Here is a 24,044-nt window from a genome sequence, read left to right as displayed (position 1 = left end):
GGCTGACTTCGGTCAGCTGCTACGACCTTTACGTAAATCGAAAAGACGCATAGTCAGTGGCTATGGCTCCATATATGATTCCCCTAACCGCTGACCAATTTTAGAACCTAACTCGTCTTCGTTTGACCGTGGCGACAGTTTAAGTGCGAGTAGGTCCGAATTTTCAGCACAACGTTACAAAGGAGTATTGACTTTCGGAAGGCCATAGATCCTAAACCGTAACTCGGATTAAGACAAGGTCTAAACGGAAAATCATCTACTCGAAACGAACTAACTGAAAATCAACTTTCCAGTAGCCCAGGTAGTCTGATCAGATACGAAAAACAGTAGGTAAGTGCTCCGGTGGGGTTCTTAATGCTTGATGCTCATCACGGTTCTCATCCTTGATGCTTGTAGCTTCAAGTGTACAACTCGTTGATGGGTTAGCATCACCTTGACTAAGATTCCACCATCAACACTTATGTTAAGACCAAGTAAGGATACAACTCAATCAAGAGTCTTAGATGGATGATGAACCAAGGTTACATCATATTCTTAGTCTTAACACAATTACAAGTCACATTTACAACTAAAGCTACAAACTTTACATCAATCAAACAAGTATGAATACAATCTAAGTCAAATGAGGTGATGGAACCCTAAGCTAGAGAGCTTGAATCCTATTCACACAAGTTACAAGGTTGCAAAGCTAGAAAGCTTGAACCTTTATTGTTCTTGAAGATCTTGAAGCATAAAGCTTGGATCTTTAAGTTACATGAAGATAACAAACACAAGTTTGAATCTTTTTAACAACATAACAAGATCATAAGTTAGAAAACTTAGATCCAACAATAAGATATGAAGATTCAAGCTAGAAAGCTTGCATCTTGGTTGTTCTTGAAGATCTTGAAGCATAAAGCTTGGATCTTTAAGATACATGAAGATTACAAACACAAGTTTGAATCTTTTCAACAAAATAACATGATTAAAGCTAAAATAATCTAGATCTACAAAGTTGGTGAATATTCAAAGCTAGAAAGCTTGAATCTTCCATGTTCTTGAAGGATTCATGCTTGAATCAACAAGATGTAATCAAGATCAAAGCTAAAAAGCTTGATCTTTAATGATGATGATGACCACGAAATAGAAAGGAGAAGAAGAAGAAGAAAAAACAAAACTTACAAGTTTCTAGAGTGAGAAAGACTAGAAAGGAAATAAGAGAGCAAGTGTGTGTGAAATTCAAATGAGAGCAAGTGTTAAATGGATAGGATTAGGCTAGTATTTATAGGTGAATGAGGATGGTGGTGGGTGTGTGTGACCGTGGGATCAAGGGGGGACAAAGGGGGACAAAAAGTTGCTTTATGGTTAATGGTTGTCTAAAGTAGGTACTTATGCTAGGATTCCATGTAACATTATGGATAATACTTGACATTTTTGCTAGCATGTTCCCTCTAATTAAATGGGTAATTGTCTTATATATAAATGAGTCATTAGTAATTAATAAGTGGGCTAATTAATTGGACCACTAGCTAGAATAGGGCGAGCTTAAGTCCAACAAGGTAGAAAGTCCAACAAGACTAACTAGTAAGCTTAATTAAATTCTTACGCGTAATTAAGCATCCAAAAACCCAGGTAGTTATTATTATAAAATAATAATTAATATTTCGCAGTCATAATATTCCGGTTACGACAAAAGTCAAACGTGTGCGCAGTCCGCGGTTTATTCAAAACGTCAAGTAACACTAACTGTTATAAAGGCTTCCGGTGAACAAGTTAAGTATCATACGTACTCTAAGGCACCTTTTAACATATAATTGGAAGTAAAACACGTCTATCAAGTTTCCAGAGTATAAAGTAGCATAGTACGCACAAAACTGCAGTTTCGCAAAAATACAAGGCACGAAAGCAAGTCGAAAAAGTCGGGTCGTTACATTATTAGAGAGGTACCAATGGAGTAACTACTCCATCCATGTCCTGTGGTGGCACATCAGCGTCACATCAGTGCCACATTAGTACTTCCTTCTCGGGACTAAACACTTCCAACAATGACACTTTTTCTTTCCATTAATTAATTAAATGTACAAGTTTGAAAGCAAAAAGTACCACACATATATATACCTCATTTCCGCCCTCAATTATGATTTAAAAAGGCTGAGAGCTGGACGTACAAGCTGGGCTAAACCTAGAATAGAGTGTGGACTAGGTGCTGCCATCGGTGTCCTCGAGGACTAGGTGCTAGGCGGAGGTCAAGTATACACCGTTGGGACCTCTATTATCATCCATCACACCATCACCCATACAATTAAATTAATGTACAAATTTATATATATATATATATATATATATACACTAATTGCCGTAAATGAGAGCCAATACGGACCCGCCAAGTACTCCAAAACACTGTTATACTGTAGCAAACACTGTAGCAATTTTTTTTATTTTTTTTATTTTTTTAGTATTACTATTTGTTTTGTCCTTAGATGTGTTAATGTCGGCCACTACTGGATGTAGAAATAAAACCCAAGTTTAAAACACAACTACTGCCGCCGCTGCCACCACCACCACCACCAGTACCGTCACCACCACCACCATCGTCACCACCGTCACCACCACAACCACCACCACGGCACCCACGGAAAACACTTTTAACCACTACCAAACCATCATCAAACACCGGCTCAACTACCACTAAAAACCGCGCCTGTCACCACTGAAAATCGTCGTATGTGACTACTGAAAACCGCCGTCCGCCTTTCACTAAAAAACACATTCAGCAACCAGGAAACCACCAGAGAGTCTTCCTCAACCACTCCACCGCAAATCCGCCTCTCTAGCCATCACCACCAAGAATCATCGGTCATCATCACCTTCAGCCACCTCTTTCCAACACCGCAAACATCCACTTAACCACGCCTTAAACATCAACATCTGCAGGAAGAAATTCTGATCAACACATAACCATAATTATTTACACAATATTTTTAATATAAATTTTAAATATATTACTCCAATTAAAAGTTAGCTAAGAAATACATCAAATCCACTAGATAAACGATTTAAGGGGGGGAAAATCCATTAGATAAACGATTTAAGGGAATAAGATAAATCATACCTGAATTTATAGATAAAAAAAAGCTTTCTCATTTTGAAAATATGACTAAGAAATCGATGGAGGATTTTTTTTAGAATATTCATTAGTTGAAAGACTGGTAGTGTTATGTTTTGGTAAAAAGGAGAAAAGGATAAAGGGAAATATAAATTATATTAAATGATTTTGAAATGTTACTTCGGAGTCCGCAAAGAAAGTCCAGACGTCAAAATACTTTATGAATTGCATTGGAATATTTGTGGGGTTAGAATCCACAACAGTAAACCATACTTGAGTAGACTTCAGTATAGTTTAATCCAACCACCAATTGAGTATAGTTAGAATCCACACACACTTTTTTGATCCTCACACACCAATTGAGTATTATTAGAAGAGTAAAAGGTTAAAATAGGTATTTTTTGATCCTCACACACCAATTGAGTATTATTAGAAGAGTAAAAGGTTAAAATAGGTATGTGAGGATCAAAAAAGTGTGTGTGAGAATCATCCCCCTTACTAAACACACTTTATGTGTATATCCCATAAAAAAATTACAGTATTTGATTTCATTATTCTTTCCTATAATAAAATAAAATAAATGAAAATCATATTTCCATTCTTATTTTTTAAACAAATTAAAAATAGATTAATATTGATTTTACATAACATATATTCTTTTATGCAAACATTTATAAAAGCTAAATTATGTTAGTTCAATTGGTCAATTTATAGAAAACTAAATTATGCATAATTGTGGATTTAACTGTGTATTTTTTTATAATTTTATTGAGCGCACTACTGGTAAATAATTTAACGGAAAACATTTAGTTTTGTATAATGATAATTATCTAACCGCAGCAACGCACAGATGAACAAGCTATATACTAAAAGTCCGACATAAAGATTACTGTTCACAATGGAGTGTTTGTAAATACCTCCAAATGGGTGCTATCGATGCAAATGATCGGAATACACCTTTTATATGCTTTAATAGCTGGACCGAATGCCCAAAACACAAATTTGAATATGTCGAAACCTTCTTCAATTTCAGGTCCATTTTGAAATGAAATTTGACCTTTCCAAAGAAAATGAACTATAAATGGACGAATTATAGACATTTTTGTAATTGTTTCATCAACTAATAAAACAAATTAATAATAAATTACCTTTAGCATTGCAGAATTTAAAAGCATGAGAACTCTCAACTTTTCAGGGGTAAAAACCGTAAAATAATTATTTTATTAAAAAACTTAAATAAACTCCACCTAAATTTTTAACAGGCCGTATCTTCCTGCTCGCTGCAGCTTAAATTTTTCCGACACCACTTTCAACTTGAAATAATTTTACGAACACAACGCAACTAATTACACGCAAAACGGATGTTTTTTAAAAAACGCTAAATTTCTTTATTTTTTAAATGTTTCTTTGACCGACCATGAACCGTCTTTTACTAATCGTTCAATAAGTCGACCGTTAACCAATTAAAATCACCCCGCATCGAAGCGCAGGTGTTAATCCTCATTTTAACAAATTATGGTGTAACCGTCTTGGGTAATTTACAGATGAAAAATAGTCAAACATTAAAATCCATTATTTCTATTTGGATAAGCACAGATGTTACAACTTTGCCTCGATTGCCTCTGAGATAAACTATTAATTTCAATTTATTGAATTATATAAAGTAATCTAAACATTTGTCCTTTATTTTGTTATTTTGTATTTATTTCTGGGTTAAAATGTGCAGGGGCTAAAGTTGTCATTTCTTGAACTGAATTTGTGTGGCTGAACTGTAAAAAACAAAAGATGGATGTACTAGGAATGAAGACTTGAAGGGCTTTTCTGCAAATTAATTTATCTATATATAATTTATTTTCTTTTATAATTTATTCATTCAGTTTCATATTTCTGTAATTTTGGGCGCTTTCTCTCTCAAATTTGGGTTTGTTGTTTGATTCAATTTGTGAGTTATAACAAGATCAAACTGTATTGATCTTGTTAAAGAGTGAATCATTGTGTAATTGTGTAAACTGAATCATTTGTTTTCTTTGATTGGTTTGAATAACTTCTTGTGATTAGAGGTTTTATCTTTTTGTGATTGAAGGATTATATCTTGTGATTCTTCTATTGTTTGTTCATGGTATCAGAGCGACAAGGTTGATTTCGTTCGATCTATTGATTAATTGATAACTAATTTTCAGATCTGGAAATTAGGGTTTCTGTTCTTCAATTGATTCTTTCAAGATTGGTTAAAAGTGTGACTGTTATTGCTGTGTTTGGGTTCGACAACGGCTTGTGGATTCTTTTGTTGGGTCAATTTTGTTAATCTGAAGCTGTTTGGTTGAAAACCCTAATTTTAAAAAAATTAGGGTTTGTTCGTCTTTGTTCTTCCGCTGCTTTTCTTGTCTTCAAAGGGGAGTCTCGTGTTTATTCGTGCATTTTTTTTACCCTAATTAGATCTCTACGTCCAACTCTTGATCTAGATCCTTTGAGATCTATGAAAACCTGATCAAGTGTAGATTGATCTTGACCATTTATTCTGTAAATCATCTCTACAGGTTGCATGGTTAGTAACCAGTCGATTGGGGTTTGTTTTCTTTCCTTACAGGTGTCTGAACCGTAGATTTATTGCGGTTATTGTGTGCTACTTGTTTAACTTTCTTGCTATATTGTTTTGTTTGGTTTCTTGAATCTTGCTTGATTATTTGTTATCTGTTTGTGCTATCTTGATCTTATTTGTTATCTTCTTGTTACTGCAATCATGTCTGATGATAGTTTTGTTAGTTCTGGTAGTATTACTAAGATTAGTAAGCTTGAATTTAATGATCCTCTGTATTTACATCCTAGTGATACATCTGGTGCTTCTTTAATTACACAAAAGTTAAAAGGAACTGAAAGTTATAATGTTTGGTCTTGTGCTATGAAACTTGTTTTACAAACAAAAAATAAACTTGGTTTTATTGATGGTACATGTGTCAGGTATGAATATGAGGATGATGAAGTGTTATTAGGTAAATGGGATAGATGTAACTCTATTGTTCTTACATGGATTCTTATGTCTCTGTCTGAAGATGTTTACAATGGTCAAATTTTTTCAAAAACAGCTGAATCTGTTTGGAATGAGTTAAAAGAAACTTATGATAAGATAGATGCATCTGTTACCTTTAATCTATATCAGAAAATTAATTCATGTTGTCAATCTGGTCAATCATTATATGACTATTATCATAAGTTGAATGCTATGTGGAGACAATTTGATGATATGGTTAAAATTGATGATATTGTGTCTGCTAATAAATCTTTCCAAGAACATTATCAATTTCTGAAACTTATGCAGTTTTTAATGGGTCTTGATGTTGTTTATGTGCCTATTAGAAGTCAAATTCTTACTTCTGATCCTGTTCCATATGTTAAAACTGTTTTTTCAATTATTTCTAGGAATGAGTCTCATAGATTGCATTCTACTTCTAGTTCTAATGTCAATAAGATGCACTCATCTGCTTTTAATTCTAAAACAACTAATTTTGTTAATGGTAATAATAATTTTACTAATAACAAGAAAAAAAAAAATACAAAAATCCACCTTTGAAATGCACAAACTGTAACATGCTTGGTCATACTATTAAAAGATGTTATGAACTATTTGGATATTCACCTGGCTATATTAAAAAACATTTCAATCAAGGTGCTCCTAGGTTTAATAGTAGTAATTGTGTTACTGAAAAACATGATTCTTGTGCTACTAATGTTCAATTAACTAGTGATTAGATTATGAAGCTTCTTAATCTTGTTAATGAGAAACCTGTTTACAATCAAGTGGAGTCAAATATGTCAGGTAGTATTCAAAACAATAATGTGTTTTTTAATTCACAGTTTGATAAATTTTTCTGTTCAAACATTTTTCATAATGATTCAAAAGGTTGGATTATTGACTCTGGTGTAAACCAACATACAGTTTCAAATTCTCAAAATTTAAACAAAGTTATTGATGTTTCAGATTTAAATTTAACAGTCAATCATCCTAATGGTACTGTTGCTAAAATTTTACAAATGGGAAATTTAAGACTGTCTGATAATATTGAACTGTATGATGTTTTAGTCATTCCTCAATACTGTGTTAGTTTACTGTCTGTGAATAAAATGATTAAAGATAGCAATCTTGTTATTAGTTTTGATGCAAATAAATGTTATATTCAGGATTTAATTCAAAAAATACTGATGGGGACTGGTAGTGAATTTGATGGTCTTTACTTCTTTGATAATAATTTCAATGGTAAGATATTTAAGTCTAACATGATTTATTCAAATTTGTCTAAAAGTAAACTGTGGCATGAAAGACTTGGACATCCTGCATATCAAGCTTTGAATGAATTAAGTGATAAACTTGGTTTTAATAAAATTAATAACAATGCTGAACCTTGTAAAACTTGTCATAAAGCTAAACAAACAAGAGATCCTTTTCCATTAAGTGATCATAAAACAAAAAGTTTTATGATCACAAAAAGTGGGATTGGGTATTGTTGTTGTTGTAAAATAAAAAGTTTAGGTGACTTAATACATCTTGACACATGGGGTCCTTATAAAGTTAAAAGTAAAGAGGGATTTAGATATTTTCTAACTGTTGTTGATGCTTTTTCTAGGGCTGTCTGGACTTATTTGTAAAAAACCAAAGAAGAAGTATTTAGCTGTTTTGAAATGTTTTACAATTTAATTTTATATCAATTTGGTAAAACTGTCAAAGTTATAAGAAGTGATAATGGAATAGAATTTTTAAACAATAAAATGAGTAGTTTTGTTAAAGGTAAAGGTATTATACATCAAACTACATGTACTTATACCCCATAACATAATGGCATATCTGAAAGGAAACATAGGCATTTTCTTAATGTGGCTAGGTCCCTTATGTTTCAGGGGGATTACCTCTGTATTTGTGGTCTGAATGCATTCTAACTGCTACTTATTTGATTAACATGCTTCATTCTTCTGTTTTGTCTGGCAAGTGTCCCTATGAATTGATTTATGGAAAATGTCCTAATCTCTCCCACTTAAGGATTTTTGGTTGTCTTTGTTTTGCTACTATTTTAAATAATCATGACAAGTTTTCCAGTAGAGCTTTAAAATTTGTTTTCATTGGGTATTCTAATTTCAAAAAGGTTACAAGTTATTCTGTTTAGATGACCAAACTTTTATTTTTTCAAGAGATGTAAAATTTTATGAAAATATTTTTCCTTTCAAACTAGATTCTGTTTTTAAAACTGATTTTGCAAAATAAAATGTTAATTATCAAAATTTCTTTGATTGTGTTGAAGATTCTTCTTTTAATCTAAACCAAAAAATAAAATTAAATGTTATTGAGTCAACTCTGAAAGTCCCAATGATGAAGGGAGAGGCAGTACTAAGGATGATGGCAATCATGCCTTACTTTATGGCTCAATTGAGTCACAAAGTGATGGTGTACCTGCAACATCTAATGATGAAAGTATTGAGACACAAACTGTCCCTGGGGGCAATTTAACTGATAATGTTTTTAACTGTACACCTCAGTTAAGAAAGTCAAGTAGAGAAACAAAAATTCCTGTTAAATTCAAAGATTATGTGCTTAACAATAATGTTAAGTACAATATCAATGATTACTTGAATTATTCTAAACTAGGGTCTGAAAATTACTGTTTTGTAACAAGTTTAACCAAAGGACATGAACCAAAGTCATTCAAAGAGGCTTGTATAGATCAAAACTGGGTTAATGCCATGAATGATGAAATGGAGGCTTTAAATAGAAATAATACTTGGATATTAACTGAGTTACCTAAAGATAGAAAGCCTGTTGGTTCTAAATGGGTATATAGAATCAAGTACAAGTCAACTGGTGAAATCGATAGGTATAAAGCTAGGTTAGTAACTAAAGGTTTTAATCAAAGAGAAGGAATTGACTTTGATGAAACTTTTTCTCCTGTTGTTAATATGGTTACTGTGATGCCCCGTACAAAACCATCGTGTACGAATCATCAACAACAGGATCATTTTAAGGTCAAATACTATATGCTGTTTCAAAATAAGTTTGCATTCATGAATATAGGTGACGCCTTAACCAACGTCAAATGTTTAACAACCAAAAGTATGTTTCTACGAATAGCAAGCAATAATAGTACGTGACCCATAGGTCGTTACAAATACATCGTTTCAAAAATAACAAAGTTTCAATGCAAATAAACGTTTCATGCGGTGACATCTCTAAAGCGCAGCAGGTGTCTACAAAGCATGGCAACTACAGCGGAAGCAATCAAACCTTAAGCACCTGAGAAAAACATGCTTAAAAACGTCAACACAAAGGTTGGTGAGCTATAGTTTAAGTATAACAGTAATGTAAGGTAGGCCACGAGATTTCAGTGCTTCAAACAGCGTTTCAAAACAGTATGAAAAGTATATGTATAACCGTGGGCACTTGGTAACTAACTTAACGTAAATAACACTCCCTAAAAGTACACTTGGCGAGTGCGTAAGTTTATGAAGTATTAAACACCCGTTAAATGCTAGCGCTACTAGCCCGAGTGGGGATGTCAAACCCTATGGATCCATATCTAAGATTCGCGTTCACCGGTTCAAAGACCAATGACTAAACGTTACCGAGCTAAGGGGAAAGTTTATGCCGTTGTATAACCCACACATATATAAAGTTTAATTACTCGTGCCTAGTATGTAAAGCGTAAAATGCGCATGTATTCTCAGTTCCCAAAATAGTTAAAGTAAAAAGGGATGCTATAACTCACAGTGGAAAGTAGTAAAAGTCGATACGCGGGAATAGTAAGCAAGTGGTTGGTCCGAAAGGTCCTCAACCTAAGTCAAAAGTTACTAAGTCGGTAAATCTTTCCCAAAGGTTTAAATGTATGTAAATTAGGTCTTAAGTATCATCATCATTCATCATTAAACAAAAAGTGTAAAGTAAGTTTTAAGTCAAGACTAGGGTTTTGAAACAAGGGTTGACTTCGTTCAGTTTCCACGACCTCTATACAAACTGAAATGAGGTGAGACAAGTGGCCATGGCTCCGTATATGAGTCCCCTAGGTACTGATCAATTTCCAGAACCAAACTCGTCTTCGTTTGACCGTGGTGACAGTTTAAGTGCGAGTAGGTCAGAAATTTCAGCACAACGTTAATAGGGTGTAGTGACTTTCGGGAGGCCATAGATCCTAAACTGTAACTCGGATTAAGACGAGGTCTAAATGGAAAATCATATACTTGAACCGAACTAACTGAAAATAAACTTTCCAGTAGCCCAGGTAGTCTTATCAGTTCCAGAAACAGTAAGAAAGGTGTTTCGGTGGGTTCTTGGTGCTTGATGCTCATCACGGTTCTCATCCTTGATGCGTATAGCTTCAAGTGTACAACTCGTTGATAGGTTTGCATCATTTTAACCAAGGTTTGACCATCATAACTATAGTGTAAGTCTAAGATATGTAGCACAACTCACTTAAGAGTTGTATGTAGTTTGATGAACTAAAGTTACATCAAGATCTTAGATCCGACACATACATGAGTTCTACTAGTAATATTAAGCTACAAACTTGAAAGTAAACTAAATAACCAAGATCATAAGTTGTAGAACTTAGATCTTAGCTAGATCTTAAAGATCCTAGACTAGAAAGTCTAGATCTAGTGTTCTTAAGTTAGATCCTAAGTTATAGAACTTGGATCTTCACTTTAATGAAACCATAAGTTATGAAACTTAGATTTTCAACTTGAAAAATATATGTAAGCTTGTAAGCTCTTATTTACAACTAAATTTAGAAGACCATAATCTATAGAAACTTAGATCCAATACAAGTGTATGAAGTTATAACTAGAAAGTTATACTTCCATGTTCTTGAACTTATAAAGTTAACTTTCAGTTCCAAGAAATATGAGATCAAGATTAACTAGTAATACTTGACCAAAATAACAACATTACAACTTTAATGTACTTACAAAAGAAAGAAATAAACTAAAGTACAAGTATTATGTTCATGTTTGTTTCATACTTAGGAAGATTCAAATCAAAGTTTGGATCTTAGGATTTAAGTCTACAAAACATGAACACAAGTATGATTATGAAACTTATGAACTTTAAATCTTGAAAACACTTAAGTGTAGAACCATAAACTAGAAAGTTTAGATTCTTGTTCTTGGTTCTTCATCAAAGAAAAGATGGAAGTAACCAAGATTACATGAAGATACAAGTTAGAGAACTTGATCTTTAACAATAAACAAACAACAAACTAACAAAGCAAGTAATTAAAATGATGATGATGGAGTGCTAGTATTCGGTTTTTAGAAAGAAAAAGGAAAGAAACCCAAGCTTTGTTACTTACAATATTAGAGAGAAAAGATGAGAGAAAGAGTTGAGAGAAAATGTAAGTAAGTTGTGTGTGTGAAGAATGAAGTGAATACAAGTAACTAAGTAATACAAAAAAAAAAAATTTGAACCTCCCTTTACCCACACTCTAGGCCGACGGTCAAGGGGTGCAAAAGAGGAATGGTCACAAGCTTGTTTTCATGCATGGGGAGGTGGTGTTAGCTAGGAGTGGTATTAAAGCAAATTGGTATGGGAAAGTGTTGTAAGTATTCTTGTAACTAGCTGTAACAACCCAAACCATACCGCGTATAAAACCCCGTTAAATTTCATGACAAAAAAAAAATTTTGCTGTACCTGGCTGTTGCGCGGCGCGCCCAGCATTTGCGCGGCGCGCAAAATGCTGCTGGGCAGCCCGCTGTCCCGAAACACTTTAAATACAAAAATGTTTGACTCGTTCCCGATGTTTTTAGTCCAAACGCTTTCAACCATACATTAATATATGTAAAACTAGCACATAACTAAGGTTTGAGCGAGTTTTACAAAGTAGGGCCCACACGTGCCCAAATTACCCTTTAAGTATCAAAATACAATTTTAGACCGTAAGACTCTTAATACAAAACAAAGCCGAGCATGGCGATTGGGGATACGCTACCCAATCCTAATAAATCCAAAAGCAAGCCTTCTATGCAAACTATGCAAGTCCTCTAATCCTCGCGCTTACCCGAGCCACCAATCCACATGCGATCTATAAAAAGTGTCAACAACGAGAGGGTAAGCTAACGCTTAGTGAATGATAATATACTACATACATATATATGTATAAAATGAATACGCCACACAAACAAATACCGCATACCGAAGCATCCAAGTATAAAGCGTCTACACTAAGCATACCGTACGATCTAAGCAACGAGCTAATGATACAACACAAAAGATAGTCCACCAACGACAAGGTAAACATCGCCAAATAGCTACACCCGGAGGGTTAGCTACAACACAACAACACATTAATATAATACAATAATAATAATACACAAGGTTAACCCCTTAACCTCAATCACACGAACATTGGCCGAACAACCCGAGCCTTGTGAATTCGCACAACCCGAAATTCACTTCTCAACCATAAGATGACCGAACCACCCGAGTCATCGTGAATCCGCACTACCCGAGATTCACTACCTCAAATAAGGTGACCGAACAACCCGAGTCACCATGAATCCGCACTACCCGAGATTCATTTCACAATACTAAAACCCACGGTCACGGGATTATAAAATCCACCACACAACCATATCAACCCTTCGCCATTAGGGTTATAACAACCAAATCACAACCAAGTGTGATAACGTGCACATAAACGTGTACTTCGCCAAAGATGGTCAACCAAGACGCACAAACGTGCCAATTGGACTCATACACAAGTTCTTCAAATCCACCTATATGTGAAGTGAGCTCTATAACCGAGAATCACTTCACCCGACCCGCACCCATCCTACACATACATATGCATATAGGATATTATCACTCACCTTGAAGTCTTGAAGAAGCTTCCAAGTGAATCCGCAACTTGCCAATGGAAGATACCTATTCCATTATCACAATTACAACAATACAATTAGGATGGATTTATAAACCACCCAATTCGACCCTTAGTGCAAATTCGACCCAAATGCACTTTCAAGTACAAACCGCGCCCAAAACTAATCAATAATCACTAACACGAGTGAGAATGGTCCTAATACATCCATTAAACCCGAACACAAGTGCCAAACACGTGTCATACCCATTTTGACACTTAAACCCTAATTTTGACCCATAAAGGTCAAAATCTCATCCTTTACAAGTTTTGACACCAAAACACATTTAACTTGGTTTAATACTTCAACTTAATCCATTTTAAGTTTACAAACCTCATTAAATCGCCAAATGGGTCATAATCACCACCAAACCCTAATTTGACCCAAAGTCACAACTAGTCAACCAAATTACCCTAAATGGGTTTCAACACTTCCATAATCACCTACTTAAGTGATTAAACTCAAATTAAAGTTCTATACATGGCCAATTAGTTCGCCAACTCAAAATCCACCAACAATTAACAACAAACCCGATTACTAGCTTCACTAAACCCATTTCATCACATAAAAGGGTTTTACAACTAATTAACTCAAAACCCTAACTTGAATATCAAATTAAATAATTGAAATTCGGAGTTTGAGCTTACCAATACTATCACCGTGTAGCCGAGAACGAAACGAACAACTTTAAAACCCGAGACTTTGAACGATTCGAGCTTCTTCCTCACCAAAACCTCCAATCTCTCTCTAAACTCTTACTCTCTCTCTTAAAATGGATGAAGATGATGAGTGGATGTGAAAGTGATCCACAACTGATCCAAACCAGCTCATATGCCTCACAAATCCGGCCTCAAGTGAAATTACCCATTTGCCCTTCATTTAAACCAAATAAAAACAAGGGATTCTGTCAGCAGCAAACGGCGCGGCGCGCCCCTACCCCGCGCGGCGCGCGACCTCTCTGAAACAGATTCTTTTTCATTTTAAACTTTATATAAATAATCCGCGAAACCCAATCTCGAACGTCTTAATACACGAACAAGCAAGATAAATATTCGGGTCTTACAACTCTCCCCCACTTAAACTCGATCACGTCCTCGTGATCCCCATCACTTAACCAAGTGGACCTCACCCTACGGTCCTCGACATAAGTCCCAATCCGACTTTCCTAAGCAATTCCTTCCCAACGAATCGCCTTCCACAACTAAATCGTCACCCGCGATTTATTCAAATCACTATCCGAGCACTAAAACCATGCTCATTCCCCAACATTGGGAAAACTCAACCAATCTCGTACCAAGATATCGATCCCTTAGCGCACACTTACCGAGTACAACGCAAAAAAAACAGCCAAGTCTCAACCTAAGGTCAACAACCCGAAACGATGAAACCGAACCAAACGAATCCTTACGGATATCACCTAATCATTAAACATCCCTTGTAGTGCGCAATACGAGCAATACGCAACTACCGTAACAATACAATCCAACGGTTAGAAACCGATAGCGCCCAAAGCGGCTATGGGAACACAAATCCCAAGGTGTACGAAATCGTCCATCGTCACACCCGTAACAAACATGTGAGCGAAACACGGCTATCGCATCACTAATCATACCACGTGGTCCTCACGACCCCACCATCGACGCATAAAACGACCGATAGTTCCCACAACATGGTCCTTACGACCCCACCATTGGTGTATCAAACAACCAATAGATTACAACTCAACATGGCCGAAACAACCCGAGCCAAAACACATATGGAGGATGGTCGAAACAACCCGAACCTTAGTGAATTCGCACAACCCGAAATCCACCAACCCAATCCATATATCTCACAACGAAATGACCGCACAACCCGAGTCATCGTGAATACGCGCAAACCGATATTCACTACCACTGCCACATAGTATAACCGAGGATGGCCGTACAACCCGAGCCTTAGTGAATCCGAACCACCCGACATTCACTACCTCAAACTATGAGCCCAACCAACAGGGACAATCGTACTACCCGAAATATTGTGAATACGAACAACCCGATATTCACGTCCCACAACACAACTCTCTTGATGAAGTCAGCGGACCCCGAAGGTCATGCTCCACCAATCTCAATACCGGATGAAGTCAGCGGACCCGAAGATCATGCTTCACCGATCTCAACACCACGCTTATGACGAAGTCAGCGGACCCTAAAGATCATGCTCCATCAATCGCGTACTCCCATGATGAAGTCAGCGGACCCTAAAGATCATGCTCCATCACGTAACCATACTATAATGAAGTCAGCGGACCCGAAAGTCATGCTTCATTAATCCACAATACTACGATGAAGTCAGCGGACCCCGAAGATCATGCTTCATCAACCACATACCATAATCGAGCAAGAACCACCTATATCAAACATAGGTACCGAACAAGAATTCTCCAAAAGAGAACCCGACACACACCTTCCTTAACCGAAGGATTTCACCTTGCTCACCAAACACGTCCATTATCTCTCAACGAGATTTACCACATTACCGCCTCGGTGGGATTCCAATCCAAACCATAAGTACAATTTATCCGAAATCGCACTCTACCACGAATCGACCCAAAACTAGGTCTCGGTAAAAATTCCAGATCTACCAAAATCATCATCCGAAATATCACACTAACACTTTCCTCGCGCAGGAGTGCGACTCCCCCACTTGGAAACACGTTCCTATATCACAACTCGTACACCCGTACGATGCTACCAAAGGTAGACTTTACCAACAATTGGGTACACACGACCCATCACCACACCTTGCTCTAACCTTGAGCACACGAAGGATTTCAATCAATCCTTAAACACTTCGAACGAAAAGTGTACCACGATTACACAAACCATACCCTCGCAATTATCCAATTGTTTTAGTTTGTCAAGTTTCACCTAGTCACTCATGTACCTACGGGTTTCTCCCGGTACCCTAAGTACAATGTAACCACAACACAATCGGAGTCGACACCACGCTAGTAGGTATAAAAGGGCACCTAATGTCGCGTCATAAAGACTCCATTACCAACACACATCGAGATTTTAAACACTCGGCCTCAAAGGTTCCAATCACCCGACGAACCTCATGGTTCATCACTTCAACACCAAAAGCGAACATGCGCTAAACAATCGAACACCAAAACCATTTCCGTGGCTTGGTAGTAACATTCCCCAAATACTAAGGAATGCTTGGTTACACCAAGTCTTACGCCCTTCGTCCAACAACCAAACATCACCATAGGGTATTTCCGTTAGGAACGTCACCCTTAACCATAACATGCAAATCACTATGCAATTAACAAGTCCGAACATAAACGCCACATAAATAAATATTCAAAGACATATTTATCAAAACGAAACGTACCTCAACGTCTCCTTGCGGCATTCGCCGCCGCCAACTCGGGACAATCCGGCTTGCGATGTCCCTCTTTATGACAATAGTAGCACATTCCGTCATCATTTCTCGGCATTGTGCATTCCCACAACTTGTGACCCCTAACGCCACAATTGAAACACCTAGGCGCACGAGAATCCACCGCGCCCTTTACCACATTACTCGTACTCGCACTCGGACCCTTAGTCCTCTTACTCGGAGCACCATAAGAAATAACCCTTCCCTCACTTGAAGGTTCGCTCTTTTTCGATCGCGTATAAGACTCGAAACCTCTAGCCACCGCAAATAACTCCGCAAACGACTTCGCGTAACCCCGGCTAATTTTGCTTTTCAAGTCATCGCTCAAAGTTCGATAGAAATCCTCCATCAACAAACGATCGTTCCCCAAATATTCCGGGCAAAAACGAGCCTTCGACATAAAAGTCGTCTTTAAAGTATTCAAGTCCATAGAACCCTGTTGCAAATTTCGCAACTCACAACGCAATTCCGATAAATCGGCTGAAGTTCGGAACTCCTCGAAGAATTCCTCCTTAAATTCGTCCCACGATAACGTCATAAACGTTTCACCACCGACAAGATCAATCTTGCCATCCAACCAATCCTTCGCCCTACCCCGCAACAAACTAGTAGCGAGTCTCGTCTTTTTCTCGGGAGGGCATTCCATAGTACGAAAACACCCTTCGACATCCGAAACCCAAGTCGTACTCACCAAAGGATCCGGTTTCCCATCATACATCGGGGGTCTAGTCCTCATGAAGCTCTTAAGACAACGCTCCATTTCACCCCTATTTTGGAATTCGGAATACTTCCCATCCATTTCTTCTCGAAACGCTCTCATTTGCTCCGCAACGGCGGCCGTAACTCTAGCGTTAAATTCCGTGTCATTCGTCTCGGTCTCGTTTCGCGTCGTCATTCTAAAGAATGCAAAACGATTAGTCCACGCACGTATAAAACGACACGCACAACACCACCCCATCTTGCTAAACACTCGTCGTACATCACTTGTTAGACACGATTTGCACCCGTAATAAGGTCTGCAAGTTCTTATTACGCACGCACGCCGCATCGACTCGTTAGTACAACGACCGCCTCGCTCGATGCTATAAACAAACACAAACAAAATTCTACGCGATAGAAGCACACGCGAGAATTACTATCACAACACAAGAGCATATTAATAATATCCGCATTACTAATATAAACGTTAGTCAACCTATAAACAAGGCACTAACTAAACCCATTCCGACCCGTAATCCTACAAGTCCCGCAACAAATTAAGCACACACAAAAGTCTAAGTCTAGGCACCTATCTCAAGTCACCTAAATCCCTTAGACCATGCTCTGATACCACTTGTAACAACCCAAACCATACCGCGTATAAAACCCCGTTAAATTTCATGACAAAAAAAAAAATTTTGCTGTACCTGGCTGTTGCGCGGCGCGCCCAGCATTTGCGCGGCGCGCAAAATGCTGCTGGGCAGCCCGCTGTCCCGAAACACTTTAAATACAAAAATGTTTGACTCGTTCCCGATGTTTTTAGTCCAAACGCTTTCAACCATACATTAATATATGTAAAACTAGCACATAACTAAGGTTTGAGCGAGTTTTACAAAGTAGGGCCCACACGTGCCCAAATTACCCTTTAAGTATCAAAATACAATTTTAGACCGTAAGACTCTTAATACAAAACAAAGCCGAGCATGGCGATTGGGGATACGCTACCCAATCCTAATAAATCCAAAAGCAAGCCTTCTATGCAAACTATGCAAGTCCTCTAATCCTCGCGCTTACCCGAGCCACCAATCCACATGCGATCTATAAAAAGTGTCAACAACGAGAGGGTAAGCTAACGCTTAGTGAATGATAATATACTACATACATATATATGTATAAAATGAATACGCCACACAAACAAATACCGCATACCGAAGCATCCAAGTATAAAGCGTCTACACTAAGCATACCGTACGATCTAAGCAACGAGCTAATGATACAACACAAAAGATAGTCCACCAACGACAAGGTAAACATCGCCAAATAGCTACACCCGGAGGGTTAGCTACAACACAACAACACATTAATATAATACAATAATAATAATACACAAGGTTAACCCCTTAACCTCAATCACACGAACATTGGCCGAACAACCCGAGCCTTGTGAATTCGCACAACCCGAAATTCACTTCTCAACCATAAGATGACCGAACCACCCGAGTCATCGTGAATCCGCACTACCCGAGATTCACTACCTCAAATAAGGTGACCGAACAACCCGAGTCACCATGAATCCGCACTACCCGAGATTCATTTCACAATACTAAAACCTACGGTCACGGGATTATAAAATCCACCACACAACCATATCAACCCTTCGCCATTAGGGTTATAACAACCAAATCACAACCAAGTGTGATAACGTGCACATAAACGTGTACTTCGCCAAAGATGGTCAACCAAGACGCACAAACGTGCCAATTGGACTCATACACAAGTCCTTCAAATCCACCTATATGTGAAGTGAGCTCTATAACCGAGAATCACTTCACCCGACCCGCACCCATCCTACACATACATATGCATATAGGATATTATCACTCACCTTGAAGTCTTGAAGAAGCTTCCAAGTGAATCCGCAACTTGCTAATGGAAGATACCTATTCCATTATCACAATTACAACAATACAATTAGGATGGATTTATAAACCACCCAATTCGACCCTTAGTGCAAATTCGACCCAAATGCACTTTCAAGTACAAACCGCGCCCAAAACTAATCAATAATCACTAACACGAGTGAGAATGGTCCTAATACATCCATTAAACCCGAACACAAGTGCCAAACACGTGTCATACCCATTTTGACACTTAAACCCTAATTTTGACCCATAAAGGTCAAAATCTCATCCTTTACAAGTTTTGACACCAAAACACATTTAACTTGGTTTAATACTTCAACTTAATCCATTTTAAGTTTACAAACCTCATTAAATCGCCAAATGGGTCATAATCACCACCAAACCCTAATTTGACCCAAAGTCACAACTAGTCAACCAAATTACCCTAAATGGGTTTCAACACTTCCATAATCACCTACTTAAGTGATTAAACTCAAATTAAAGTTCTATACATGGCCAATTAGTTCGCCAACTCAAAATCCACCAACAATTAACAACAAACCCGATTACTAGCTTCACTAAACCCATTTCATCACATAAAAGGGTTTTACAACTAATTAACTCAAAACCCTAACTTGAATATCAAATTAAATAATTGAAATTCGGAGTTTGAGCTTACCAATACTATCACCGTGTAGCCGAGAACGAAACGAACAACTTTAAAACCCGAGACTTTGAACGATTCGAGCTTCTTCCTCACCAAAACCTCCAATCTCTCTCTAAACTCTTACTCTCTCTCTTAAAATGGATGAAGATGATGAGTGGATGTGAAAGTGATCCACAACTGATCCAAACCAGCTCATATGCCTCACAAATCCGGCCTCAAGTGAAATTACCCATTTGCCCTTCATTTAAACCAAATAAAAACAAGGGATTCTGTCAGCAGCAAACGGCGCGGCGCGCCCCTACCCCGCGCGGCGCGCGACCTCTCTGAAACAGATTCTTTTTCATTTTAAACTTTATATAAATAATCCGCGAAACCCAATCTCGAACGTCTTAATACACGAACAAGCAAGATAAATATTCGGGTCTTACACTAGCCTCCACATAACACTAACTAATCTAGTTTCATCTAAATGAAATACTTGCATAAAAGATGGGCTAATTAATCCATTAAGAAAGTAGGGTGGGCTTCCAAGTCCATTAATCATGAGTCCATTAATAAAAGACCAAGTATGTAACAAATTAAGTAAATAAGCCCAAGTAATTAACTAGTAACATTAGTTAATTAAAAATGATTAATATTAATTAATCATGAATGTAACTAATATTTGAAAATATTATTCGTGTAATGTACGTGTGTCACAAAGACAATTCGGGCCATGAAAAGTTAAATACGGTAACAAGTAACACGTATAAGAACACGTTTATTAAAACGCAAGCATTAATAATAAATTATTAATAATTAAATGTTGGAAAATTCAGGGTCGCTACAGTTACTGCTAGACTTTTCTTATCTATTGCTTGTAAAAATAACTGGTCATTATATCAAATTGACATTAATAATGCTTTTCTTTATGGTGATTTGACTGAAGATGTTTATATGACTTTGCCTGAAGGTTATTTTGATAAAAATGATACTAGAGTGTGCAAACTTGTTAAATCTTTGTATGGTCTTAAACAAGCTCCTAGAAAATAAAATGAAAAATTTTGTGATGTTATGTTTGAATATGGATTTAAACAAAGTGTAAATGATTATTCCTTATTTGTTAAGACTGATGGTATTAACTGTGTGTATTTGCTTGTTTATGTTGATGATATTATCATTACTGAAAGTTCTGAAGCTATTGTTGAGGAATGTAAAGTTTTTCTTAAATCTAAGTTTAAAATTAAAGATTTAGGTAAACTTAAATATTTTCTTGGTTTAGAACTTGTTAAAAATGATGATTTTTTTGTTCTTTGTCAAAGAAAATACTGTTTAGAGGTTTTAGCTGAATTTGGTGTACTTGCTAGTAAACCTGCTGTGACTCCTTTAGAATCTTGTGTTGTTTTTTCTAATAAAGATGATTTTTCTGGCTCAGATTTCTTACTTGAAAATATAAGTGAATATCAGAAGTTAGTTGGTAAATTGATCTATATAACTTTAACTAGACCTTATATAGCTTATTCTGTGCATTGTTTGAGTCAATATATGCATGCTCCTTTGAATTCTCACATGAAGGCTGCTTTAAGAGTTTTAAGATATTTAAAAGGATCACCAGGTAAAGGAATTACAATTAAGAAGTTTAGTGATTTAACATTTTCTGGATTTGTTGACTCTGATTATGCAAAAAGTAATATATTAAGAAAATCTGTTACTGGTTTTTGCATCTACTTTGGTGGTAATTTAGTATCTTGGAAAAGTAAAAAGCAGTCAACTGTTTCAAGGTCTTCAACAGAGGCTGAATACAGAGCACTTGCTTCTATTTCATGTGAAATAATTTGGATTTTAAAAGTTTTAAAAGATTTAGAAGTTAAAGTTGATTTACCTGTTAGAATTCTTTGTGATAGTAAGTCAGCTTTACAAATTGCTAAAAATCCTGTGTTTCATGAAAGAACTAAAAATTTTGAAGTTGATTTGCATTTTATTAGAGAAAAAATTATTTCAGAAAATTTGGAAACACACTTGATTTCTTCTTCAGAGAATGTATCTGATATATTTACTAAAGGGTTGAATGGGACACAACATAATATGTTGTGTGATCAACTTACACTTCTCAATATATTTTGAAATGTTTAGATTAAGGGGGATATTGAATTATATAAAGTAATCTAAACATTTGTTCTTTATTTTGTTATTTTGTATTTATTTCTGGGTTAAGAATGTGCAAGGGCTAAAGTTGTCATTTCTGGAACTGAAGTTGTGTGACTGAACTGTAAAAAACAAAAGATGGATGCACTAGGAATGAAGACTTAAAGGGCTTTTCTGCAATTTAATTTATCTATATATAATTTATTTTTTTTTTATAATTTATTCATTCAGTTTCATATTTCTGTAATTTTGGGCGATTTCTCTCTCAAATTAGGGTTTGCTGTTTGATTCAATTTGTGAGTTATAACAAGATCAAACTGTATTGATCTTGTTAAAGAGTGAATCATTGTGTAATTGTGTAAACTGAATCATTCGTTTCTTTGATTGGTTTGAATAACCTCTTGTGATTAGAGGTTTTATCCTTCTGTGATTGAAGGATTATATCTTGTGATTCTTCTATTGTTTGTTCACAATTCATTATGGATAAACTATTAATATGACAACCACAAAATCATGATGTGAATTAAAAGCATGTACATTAAAAAAACACGATTCACGCATGAGGGTTTACTTGAAATTATTAAATTTATTGATTAACTCTTAACAATAAAAAGTGATTCTCATGTGAAATTTGAATACATCGGTAGCAGCCAAAGGAAAACAAAAAACAAAACACCTTTTGTTTTGTTTCCTTCTTTTTGAGAATAAAAACGTTAATTGATAGATAATGCAGTTTTTAATAACAACAATTACATCCGTAAAGATGTAAAAAAAAAAAAGTGGAGGTGTTTATTTGGCGGGCGAGATTGGGTCGTATTCCGGTAAGGTTCGAATTAGATAAACGGGGGATCGATTTGAATAGCGTGAGATGTCTGATTTGTGATAGTGACATTGAGACGGTGAAGCATATACTTTTTTCTTGTCAAGTGGCAAAAGACATGTGGGCAAAAGTTCTTAAATGGTGGGGGTATAATTCGGCTATATTCGAGTATGAGGATATTTTTAATGGTACTTTCGGTTACGTAGCACATGATCACAAAAGGAACCGATGGCAAGCGGTTTATTGGGTGGTTTGTTACATTCTATGGAAGAATAAAAATGCAAAGGTGTTCAAGAAGCTCGAGACGGTCCCATCTCTATTCAACGAGGTTCAAGTTCTTTCATATGATTGGATTTCACGGCGTTGCAAGGGTCATAATATGGATTGGCTTCAATGGTTCTCACACCCTTAGTTTTATCACTTTTTGTTAGTTGCAACCTTTGCAATTATTATAGGGCGTTTTAATTTGTTTCTTTATTATTTTCGTGATGTATCGTGTTGTTTAGGTTGCCTTGTCAACCATGTACTATTCGTGTTGATTAATATAAGGTTTTCTTGCTTTTCAAAAAAAAAAAATAAAAAAATTCAAGAATTAACTAATGAATCAATAAATTCATGAATATAATTTGCACATTAATTCACTCCATTCATTGTAACCTTCGGTTCTTTTATTCATTGATTCAATTAATTCATGGGTCCATTTATTCATGAATTAATTTACTTAAATCATTAATTCACCGATGATTACTTAGCCTCATAATGAACGGTAATGTACATTCAATATTGAAACACGAACAATCAAGTAACGTTTTATAAAATTTAATATATGGATTGCATATTATCAATTGCTCATGATACGACATGTTAATTAATTTTATCATTCAAGATCTATCAAACATGTAATCACTGATCACATATAAGAGAAACATTAAAGAATTCTTACTTGATCGTAGAATCGATGATGAAACCTTAATTAATTAGGGATAAATCAATTCCTGAAGTAATATCAATAATTCAATGGAGGGATTTCCTATCCTCTTAAATAATAATGTTATTGATAATCAGAGAGAAATAACATGATTTGATAATACACATGAAACCACAACCCTAATATTTATATAGTGTTATTACAGTTATTTTCATCAAATAACTGTAATATTAGTTATGGGTAAATATTGTCATTAGACATAACTTAAAGGGTATAAAGTACCAATGGTAAAAAGATCATAATAGTCATACGGATATTTTGTAACATGTATCACTAGATGTGTACTTTATTATTAGGCTAAAACTAGTTTAATACCTGCAATTTCGCACGATTATGAAAGGCATAACGTGATATCTATGATGTACGCAATCGTGAATTTGCGAATTGTGAAAGTCATAATGTAATATAATCGATTGATATTATAAGAAATTCCAACAACATTCTCT

At 36.0% G+C, this 24,044-nt stretch overlaps 1 protein-coding gene across 1 annotated transcript; it reads left to right on the top strand.

Moving 5' to 3' along the window:
* The first annotated feature begins 5,825 nt into the window (after positions 1-5,825).
* LOC139849641 (uncharacterized) lies at positions 5,826-23,022 on the top strand. The gene is made up of 8 exons (XM_071839275.1): positions 5,826-6,597; positions 6,984-7,180; positions 7,262-7,337; positions 7,976-8,059; positions 8,448-8,955; positions 20,485-20,644; positions 20,774-21,735; positions 22,677-23,022. The coding sequence occupies exons 1-8, from the start codon at positions 5,826-5,828 to the stop codon at positions 23,020-23,022; spliced, it is 3,105 nt and encodes a 1,034-aa protein (XP_071695376.1).
* The last annotated feature ends 1,022 nt before the right edge of the window (positions 23,023-24,044 follow it).

This window comes from Rutidosis leptorrhynchoides, chromosome 5 (genome assembly GCF_046630445.1).
Source record: "Rutidosis leptorrhynchoides isolate AG116_Rl617_1_P2 chromosome 5, CSIRO_AGI_Rlap_v1, whole genome shotgun sequence".
Classification (NCBI taxonomy): Eukaryota; Viridiplantae; Streptophyta; class Magnoliopsida; order Asterales; family Asteraceae; genus Rutidosis; species Rutidosis leptorrhynchoides.
Note: the sequence above shows the minus strand (reverse complement) of the source record. Positions and strands in the feature narration are given on the sequence as shown.

Bases quoted from the DNA above. Each gene is read 5' to 3' on its own strand.
- LOC139849641 (XM_071839275.1), top strand. From the start codon at position 5,826: ATGTCTGATGATAGTTTTGTTAGTTCTGGTAGTATTACTAAGATTAGT. The intron at 6,598-6,983 runs GTAATAATAATT...ATGATTCAAAAG, and splicing joins AACAACTAATTTTGTTAATG to GTTGGATTATTGACTCTGGT. The intron at 21,736-22,676 runs GTGTGATCAACT...GATTTGTGATAG, and splicing joins GGGACACAACATAATATGTT to TGACATTGAGACGGTGAAGC.